Raw genomic sequence first — 9,490 nt, 5'->3', positions numbered from 1 at the left:
GGCCCGGCCCAGCCGGGAGAGTCGATGGCACGCCCCCCTTTCCCGATCCCGTTTAGAGTTGTCGGGTGAGTAGCTGGGAATCGGCCGTCTACACCATGGAAACAAGCACATGCCGCACACTATACAAATCGGGCTGTTTTGAGGGGTTCGGGTGTGCCGGGCTGCAGATGGAACAGTGAACAAAATCGAGCAAGTCGCCCTCGTGGAGCTTAGAGTCGACTTGGCGTCTTTGTCTCCAGCTCCTGTTTCCAGAGTTCTTCCTTCGAGGCTTTCACTGTCCCTGTCTCCACCCATCCGTGCCCCCACCGGCCCCTCTGTTGTCCATCCACCCACCTCTGCTCATCTGTCCTCCCAGGAGGGCCAGCTCTTCCTCTCTTTTGCACCCGAGTTTAGGAGCGGAGTCCCCTTCAGAGACAGAGGCAGTGAGGAGCCGTGGCAGGGCCAGGCCCGAGCCCCCCACCAAGCCCCAGGCCTGGCCTCCGTGACCCTGGTGCCCCTCCCCTGCACCCCGGCCCAGAGCTCTGTCGGCTGGAGAGCTGGGCTGCCTCCCCAGGGAGCTGGTGGCTCAGGTGGCCCCTGGACCCCATTGCCCCCGAGAGGATGTGAAAACCACAGCACAACTTGGCCCAAGTGTCCCCGGGGGGATGGTGGGGGATGGTGGGGGGTGGTGGGGGATGGGGAGGGCTGCTCGCACGAGCAGGGCCTCCGGTTTCAGACTCCAGCTCCTGTGTGAGCCTCGCTCACTTTGATCCCGGGTCCGCAGCCCCACGGTTGAAGCCATCAATGTTCTAGAACTTTCAGCACCAAGGAGTCGCATGTGTGACTCTCTCGGGGACTTCCCCAGTCACCCCGTCTTACAGATGAGTCACAGCGAGGCTTTCAGCAGGACCGACTGACATCTACCAACTTGTAGGTCAGATTCATCCAAGAGGAGAGACAAACCAGAGCTTTCTCCTTTAGAAAATGTCACCCTGCGGCCTGGCCTCTGGGGACAATGGCAGGAGGACGGGCTCAGACAGTTCCAGGCAGGAGTGGGGATGCCCCCAGGGCTCTGAGAGCAGGCCAGCTGAACCCCACTCTCTGCCTCCTTAACCCTGCTTGGTGGTCTTGAGAAAACCGTCTCTAGGGGCACCTAAGGGGCTACGTCTGTTAAGCACCCGACTTTGGCTCAGGTCATGATCTCGGTCTGTGGGTTCAAGCCCCGCATCAGGCTCTGTGCCGACAGCTCAGAGCCTGGAACCCACTTCGAGTTCTGTGTCTCCCTCTGCCCCTCCCCTGTTCAGTCTCTCTCTCTCTCTCTCTCTCTCTCTCTCTCTCTCAAATATAAATAAACATTTAAAAAAAATTTTTTTAAAGGAAAAAGCCATCTCTAAAGGTGAGCACCCTTATTGGAAAAACGATCTATGCTCTTGTGGGGTTTTTTGTTGTTGATGTAAAAGTAGGAGGTGACTGATACCCAGCTCCCGTGCAAAGCTCATGTTCAGGAAGGTGCCTTCAAACGTGGCTAAGAAGTGTTTTCTTAGCTTCTTAATTCACATTTGAACAGGCTCTCTGACAAATCATCAACAAGAACTTGACTTCCCCCTGAGTCCCCGGAGGGGAACGGAGGGCTACACCATCACTGCCGATTCCTGCCCGCCCCTCCCCCAAGGGAGGTTTCCACCCCCAGCGCTCCCCCCACCCCGCCGCCGGGTACCCCAGAACCCGGCACGTACTTGTGCCCCATGAATATTTCTTGGGTGCGTTAAAGGAATAAGTGGGCAGCAGGAACCAGAAACAGAAATCTTGGTTGGTGGGGGCTGTTTCTAAGAGACAGGCTGATGTTAAGCCTGGAAACCCCCCGTGTGCCCCTCAGCCTGATGGGACAGCCCACAGGCGCCCGGGCTGTGGCTGATTTCTCAACCCCGCCCACCTCCAGCACCAGGCTTGGTCTGGGCAGCAGAAGGAAGGAAACTGAGTTTATTGAGGGTCTGCTCTGTCGCACCCTGTACCCTGGGTGACCTCACCCATTTCTCCCCAAGATGGGTCACGCACCCCCACACCCTAGTCCAAACGGGAAACTCCAGCCCAGAGAGGGGAAGCGGCTGGCCCAAGGCGGCACAGCCCAGAGGCATCACAGTTAGGAAGCAGATCTTGACCCACCAGGCTCCCCCCAAACCTCCCCACACCCAGGATCACGGTGGGCCCCCTCCATCCTCTTCCCCGCCCCGAGAAGTGAAGAGGAACAGTATGGACGTCCTGCGGCTCCTGGAGGCCGGATCCGGAGGGCTGGAATTCGGACGCCGCAGGCAGTGGCCTGATCCCGGCAGGGCCGTGAGTAACCCTGGACCAGCCCCTCGGCACACGACCTGGGGCCACCCCACGTGTCTGGCGAGGAGCGAGGCTGGCATCCCGTGCACACAGTCACGGACACGTGCTTCTCACATCCGTACACACGGGGACCTCGTGTGGGCACAGACGTGTGTGGCCTCGGGCACGTGGCTTCACCGCGGCACGCTCCGTGCCCTCTGGCAGCTGTGCTGGTCACACACGGACACAGCAGTGTGCACCTGGGTCGCCGTAAACACCGGGCCCGGGGGCCCCGTCGGGGGGACGGGAGGTTGCAGGCCGCTTCACCCTCCGGCCCAGGGGCCCGCAGCTCTGGCTCAGGGCAGAGAGGCTCGGCCGGCCCCGGACGGCCAGTCGGCCTCGCTAGCTGGCCTGCGGCCCAGATCCCTCAGGTGGAGGGGTCATGACGACCCACTGGCGGAGGTAGCTCCTGGGGGGCCCTGCGTCCCCGGGGCCGGCGAAGTCACACTCCACAGGGCTCCCGCAGTCAGAGCCCGCGAAGCCGCTGTCAAAGGTGTCCATGTCTAGGCCGGCCGGGGGCGAGCCTGCCTCGCTTCCAGGCACCCCTCGGGGTGGCCCGCCGCTCCAGGGCGGCCCCGGGGTCCAACCCGCCTCATCTTTGAGGGGCAGCTTCAGCCTGTCGAGGAGGCTGCCCAGAGGGCTGTCCGGCCCGCCAAGGCCACCAGTCGAGACGCAGCCGCAGGACAGGACTGTGGTCTCTGTGTCCAAGAGCGGGTCCCCAGTGCTCGAGCCAGGCTCCAGACTGGCGTCCAAGTTCAGGGCTGGGTAGCCATCATCTCCGCAGGTGCAGGACCAGGCACAGGGCCCCTCGGTGCCCGCCACGGTCACCGTGTCAATGGACACGAGGCCGTATGGCCGGTCCCTCTCCTGGCTGTAAGCTGAGCCACCGAGGCTGCTGACGACTGAGTGGGCTGGGCCCCAGAAGCCCAGCTCGGGCACCCCGTCCACCTCCACCAGGTCCGCGGGCTCCGGCAGCTCCGTGGGCTCCGGCCCCTTGCTGGCACCCTGCGGCGGGCAGCCGGTGTGCATCTCCAGGGACGAAAGCGCCTCTGGGCTCCAGGGCACCAGCTCCAAGCTGGAGGCAGTGAAGGGCGTGCCCACCCATTTCTGTACAAGAGAAAAGGGGCCGGTCATGACGGGACACGGGCGAGGACGGTGTGAACAGACACAGAGACCAGACAGAGACAGCAAGTGACGGGGACACCAGTAGATAAAGAGAGTGACGGCGGCCAGAACCCTGGTGTGCCCCGTCCAGACAGGCTCCTCACCACCGTCCCCTCCTCCGCGGGCCTCGGTCTCCCCACCTGCAGTGGCCTGCCAGACCACTGGTGTTCAGAGGCCCGGGGTCTGCGTAGGGCCTGGGTAGCGGGGGCCAAGACTCCTGAGTGGCGGGGACATGGGGGCGGGAGGGCCTGAGTCCAGGGTGACAGAGCCATGGCCTGGTCCCCCGGTTCACTTCCTCCGGGACGCTTCTCGATAATGACCATTTTCCTGTTAGTGTCCCCACTAGTGTGGACGCTTTGGGCGCCAGCCTCGATTCTTCCGGTCGCAGCTGCGTCCCTAGAGGCTCACACAGCGCCTCGCACACAGTAGGTGCCTAATAAATGCTTATTAACTAAACGAACGCACAGAGTGAATCAGTGACAAGCCGCTTGGAAAGGCCTCTGTGCGCTTAGTGAGTGAAGGATGTGGGGCGATGATAAACCGAGGCGGCAGCCCCCAAGCTTTGAGAACCCCCCTGCCCTCGCTGGCCGGGGGTCCCACTCATGACACAGGGCCCCCACCCAATGGGGAGTGAAAATCCCTGAGGACCCGGGGCTCCCAGCTCGGGCACCTTCTGCCTCAGAAAACCCATCTCAGGACCCGGCTGAGGCCCCCGCGACTGATTTGAAATTACTTTGGCCTTTCTGTGCCTCAGTTTTCTCCTCTGCAAAACGGACCTACCAGTGGCACCGACCCCACGGGGTTGTTGCAAAGAGTGAACGGGTTCCTATCTCTGAAGCTCCTGAGGGTCGGTCGAGGGAGCACCAAACAGGTGCTCGAGCTTCAGGGCAGGTGCAGAGGGGAGACGAAAGTCTCTCTCCCGTGGGGGAGAGGGGGGGAGCCCGGGCCGCTCCCCTGCCTCCCTAAGGCCGTTTCCCCACCCCGAGCCTCAGACGGAAGGGGCAGGGGGCAGAGAGCGCTCAGTGCAGTGCCAGCCAGCCAGCAGGGGCTCAGCTACTGCTCTGGTCCGCGTTTCCTGACATCCAGGTTCAGACGGAGGAGGCGGGCTGCTCCCCTCCCCACCCCCCCCCACCCCCCGCCCCGCCAGTCACCACATCCTCTGTGCGGCGGGCCCTCCCACGCTGGGTGGGTGTCGAGCGGTAAATGGGCACAGAGCCCCGTGGGCGCCAGCGGGTGCCGGGTGGGTGGGGCTCAGCGGGAGATCCGCGTGTTTTGCAGGTAGCGCCAGAGGCTCCCCAGAACCCGCTCCCCGTCTACCTCCCTGTCAAGGGCTCCCGACAAAAGACCCAGGAGGCCAGCTTGTGGCCCAGCTGGGCTCCCCGGTCGGGAAATGCCGCCCGGTGTCGTGTCATTCTTACAACAGCTCTGCCCCACCGGAATGATTTCCTGCACTTTGCAGGTGCGGCGACCGAGGTCTGGCTGGGGCCCGGGGGCTCTGGGCCCACACCTGGTGCATGTACGCCCCCAGGGGACGAGAGGTTTCGAGGGGCCTGTCCCCGGGGGCAGGGCACTCACCCTGAAGTCTCCGCTGTGGCTCACGTAGAGGGGCTGGAAGAACTGCTCTGGGCTGGGCACCTGTACCCACTCTTTACACAGCCTGGGAGGGCAGAGACAAGGTGAGAACCCAGCTCCCCAGCCCCCCGGAAGGCAGCCCGGCCTCCCACTTAGGTGCCCCCCCCCACTTTGTCCCGCAGGAGACTCAGCCCCTCCCAAAACACACCCCGGCACCTCCCTTCCAGTCCTCTACTCCCGGGCCTCAGTTGCCTCATCTGTAAAATGGGGGCAGGGAGTCTCGTGAAAGTGCCCAGAGTTTAAGTGCCTGACTGCCTATTCTCTGCAGGGCTGGTGCTGCCCCTTCTGAGCCTCGACTCCCTCCTCTGCCACCAGGGACGCCACAGGGGAGTGAGGAGCGGTCGGTGGGTGCCCGCACGGCACCCCGGCTCCCCGGCAGCCAGACAGTGCTCCGTGCTCTCCGCTGTTATTCGTGTCGCTCTCTCTCCCCCTCCAGCTTCCCTGCCTCTGGATGAAGACGAACGAATTGAACCGCACCCGGGGCGGGTTGGGGGCTGTGGGGGCGCGGATCCCCTGCCCAGGGCTCGGCACGCGGCACCTGCATTTCCTGCCTCTGCCAGCAGCACTCATGAAGGCCAAGGGCGTTTAGGTTTTAACGTTAATCGGTGGCGACCTTCAGCAGAAACCTTTCACCCCCACCTGGCGGCCCCACGTGACCCCCCGCCCCCAAACCCCGGACTCAAAGCTTAAACTTCACCAGACGAGATCATAGCCTACGTCACCGTCAGGAGCACAGGCTCAGCCCCTCTATTTCAGAGCTGTGCGGCTTTGGGCAAGTTCTTTGACAGCTCTGCGCGTCCTCGGTTTCCCCATTTGCGCAGTGAAGGCTGTCACCGAATATCCAGCTCATAGGGCTGCTGTGAAGGGGTGAGTGGGCACCCCAGCTGCACCGTGCCCAGTCAACAGGAGCCGTTTCCTATCTCCGTCACTGTCATTATCGCTGTCGCGATGACAGGTTGTGTCCCCCAGCCGTGGGTGGGCACAGAGAGGCCGAACCCCTCCCTGCCTCCCCGAATCCCTGGCCTCACCTCCAAGGCAGGTCGATCTTCAGGCCCAAGAAGACTATGACTACAATGACCAGGAAGATATACAGCAGGTAGATGTGGCCGTCTCCCTTTAGCTCTAGGAAGGAAGCAGACCCTGGGTAAAATGGAACCAACCTCCAGCGGAGGCCACAGGGGGCTCGGGGGGGGGGGGGTGGTCGACGGGTCGGGGCTGGTGTGGGGGGGCATTGGAGGCTGCCGGTGCCTCGAAGTGAGATGGGCTGGCGGCCTGCTCCCACCCCCGCCCCAGACAAGCGACTTCATCTCTCTGAGCCTCCGTGTTCTCAGCTGCAAAATGGGCAGATGCCCCTAGCATGGAGTGACTAGGAGCAACCGGATGCCTCACAGGAGTCCTACCCACCTTCTGGCAGGGTGTGAAAGGTGACTGGGTCACTCCACTCGCTCCACGTCCCCTGGAAGGAAGAGCCGGGCTGCGGCCCCGAGCGCACCTGGACCTCGTAGTCCGAGTCAAAGCGGAACTCCAAGGGAAGGAGAGAGACGCTCCTCGCGTCCACGGAGACCAGCTTTCTCCCCGGACTCTGCCGGCACAGAGACAGGATGCACCGGGTCAGCCCAGGCCAGCCCCCACCGGCAGCAGAAGCACCCTTCACCAGCTGCCACGAAAGGGTCCACGTCTCTCCTGCAGAGTCCCTGCCCCTCTACGAGGACCAGGCTCAGCCTGAGTCCCGGCCACTGCAGGGTGGGGGCAACACGGAGCCACGGGCACTGCCTAAACCTTGCATGTCATACAACGCCTTGTTCTGTTTCTCTGTGACCCCAGCTGTCCTGGCAGGGGACCCTCGCCGCAGGGGCTGGGGACGCCCCAGGAGCAGCGGTGGCCCCCTCCCGGGAATCTCTACCCAGTGGGCACTGTTGGGATTCTCCCACAGAGGGCCTTCTCAATAGCAGGCATTTCTGGAAGCCTTCAACCACAGGCCTCCCAGCAACGGATGCCTCTGGACGTCTTCCCCTGGGGACCGTCCAAACGACCGCACGTATGGAATTCTTCAACTGGGACCCCTCTGAAGGGTGGATGATTCTAGAGGTCTTTGGTCTTTGGTCTAGATGGTTCTGAAGAGAGGGCCATTTGGGATCTCTCCAACACTCTAAACAAGGACACCTCCAGAAGCCTTCAGCTGGGAAACAATGGTCCCTCTAACACTGGACGTTCTCGGTTATTGAAACTTCCAGCGTTCTTCAATTGTGGCCGTTCTAAGCCCAGCGGGAAGGTTCCGGATGGTGCCCATCTCTGAAACTTCCTCTACTGTGACCGGGCTCAAGGTGGAGCCCGGGGAAATGCCAACCCCTTCCTCTCTGGCACGCTGTCTCTAGGAGCCCCCTCCCCACCGCCAGCACCCAAGCTGCTCAGCCCTGTGCCTCCCCTCCCCTCTGTCCCCCGAGAGCCTCACCAGCGCCCAGGGGTCTCCCTGCCTCCTGTACCGCAGCTCATGTTGTAGCTTGCCCTTCAGCGGATAGGAATCGTGATTGGAGTCCCAGGAGACGTTATAATGTTCCGAGAAGGTCACGGTCACATTGAAAGGGGGGGATGGCTTGACTTAAAGGAAAAAGCCAGAAAGATAAGAAGGGGTGAGACTGGGCAGCCGCCGAGGAGGGTGTGGTGGCGGGAAGAAGTTCCCCGACCCCGGCTGGGCGATGGTGAGGTCGGGATCCGTGTCCCCCCCACCCCAAGTGACTCTGGGGGAATCAGCCCCTGTCTCCGGGCCTCAGTTTGTTCCTCTGGAAAATGGGAGGTTTAGACTAGCGGGGGGCTGCAGCCGCAGGGGCAGGAGGGTGACAGGAGTGGGCAAAGCCTGTCTGGGGACTGAGGCCATGTAAAGGGCCCTCCCAGTGTAAAGGGAGATGCCATCACTCAGGCTGGGCAGGACTGCAGACCAGGGTGGCCAGAGAAGGACAACCTGGAATCCCAGACGGGGGAAAAGCTCTCTCAAGCCCTGAAGGAGCCACTAATCCAAAACCTTGCTAAGCAACATGTGAGCCAGAGGCACCCGTGCCTAGACGATGACATCATTTCCGTTCTAAACGATGACATCATTTGCTCTTAGCTCCAACTTCCCTGAGAAGCCCAAAGATTCTCCATTAGCATCAATGCTAATGAGCCATCGTTAATATTAATTGATGCTAACGTGCGATCGTTAATATTAATTAACGCTAATGACAAAAGCGATCACTTCTGTACAGGAGCAGAGGCACCACCCGCCCCTTCTCCAGGATCTTAGCTGCGTCGGGCAGAGGTTGTCCTCTCCGGGGTCAGTGTCGCTCCCACGGCTCCCAGGACAGGGCAGGAGCAGGATGTGCCCTTGAGAAATCTTTGTAGATCAACAAATGAAACTTGCAGGGGCCGCAGGAAGGAACCAGAAAGGTGGGTTGCTGCCTCTCGCTCAGAGGCCGGAGGGTGGCCCTGCTCCTTGAGCTTGCCACGCTGAGATCCAGAGGGCCCAATGAGCATGTGCGTGCCCGTATGGGCGTGTGTGGACATGCACGTACACGCGTGTGCATGCATGTGCACGTGTCTGAGACAGTCTCTGTCCATGCTGTCCAGGCCAGGGTTGGGGGGACATCTATGCATTTGAGGGTGTACTTATGACTGTGTGTGTGTGTGCACGTGTACAAGTGTGGGTGCATCTGGATACGTGTGAAGCTTTGCTCACCGCTGTGTGCCAAGGGGTGCAAACATGGACCCCCAGAGTGTGAATGACGATGGCCTCTTATCTTCTTGTCCCACCGCCGGGAATCTGGGGACAGTAACTCCCAGACCTCAGGGGCTGAGCCTTCCCAAGGGCAGGTCCCTCTTGGCGGTCTGTCTGCACGCCTCTGGGCACGGGGCTCTCACTCGCTCCCTGGACCCTCCACTTTGGGTACACACGCACGCACACACACACACACACACACGCACACAGCTGCTTCCTATGCCCTTCCCCACCCCACCCTATGGGTTCTGGACCCATAGAAACAACAGTTTCCACCAGGGTCCCTCCCTTCCTCCAGGGTGGAGGGAAATTCTGGGCCTCATAAATGGGAGAAATCTCAGGGAAGTTTTTCCCTTGTGACAGTCTCCCCCGCTCGCCTCATGATGGGGGCAGAATCCCAGAGAGTTGGGATTTAAAGGGCCCTCATTCCACAAAGAGTGAACAAGTCCAAGGTCACCTACAGGCAGGTCCTGGGCCCCGGGCCAGGCCCATTTCGTGCCTCTGCTCCCTCTCTCTGGTTAAGGCCCAAACCTGGTTATCAACCCAACACGACTTCACATCTGCAGAACAAACTGTAAGGTCAATAAGGACACA

General features: G+C 61.5%; 1 protein-coding gene across 4 annotated transcripts in view; it reads right to left on the bottom strand.

The window, feature by feature from the left end:
• Window positions 1–1,932: 1,932 nt before the first annotated feature.
• The window catches only part of IL21R (interleukin 21 receptor), a 34,424-nt gene continuing 26,866 nt past the window's right edge, over window positions 1,933–9,490 (bottom strand). For 2 of the 4 annotated variants that reach the window (XM_030300829.1, XM_030300832.1), the window contains 6 exons: window positions 9,358–9,468; window positions 7,598–7,743; window positions 6,550–6,727; window positions 6,174–6,267; window positions 5,089–5,170; window positions 1,933–3,456 (listed from right to left, as the gene is read on the bottom strand). In XM_030300829.1, coding sequence (XP_030156689.1) covers window positions 2,692–3,456; window positions 5,089–5,170; window positions 6,174–6,267; window positions 6,550–6,727; window positions 7,598–7,743; window positions 9,358–9,468 — 1,376 coding nt within the window. In that variant the 3' untranslated portion in view covers window positions 1,933–2,691. The remainder of the gene's footprint in view (window positions 3,457–5,088; window positions 5,171–6,173; window positions 6,268–6,549; window positions 6,728–7,597; window positions 7,744–9,357; window positions 9,469–9,490) is intronic. The other 2 variants (XM_030300830.1, XM_030300831.1) reach the window with 2 other exon arrangements.

Source organism: Lynx canadensis, chromosome E3, assembly GCF_007474595.2.
Source record: "Lynx canadensis isolate LIC74 chromosome E3, mLynCan4.pri.v2, whole genome shotgun sequence".
In the NCBI taxonomy this organism is placed as follows: Eukaryota; Metazoa; Chordata; class Mammalia; order Carnivora; family Felidae; genus Lynx; species Lynx canadensis.
Note: the sequence above shows the minus strand (reverse complement) of the source record. Positions and strands in the feature narration are given on the sequence as shown.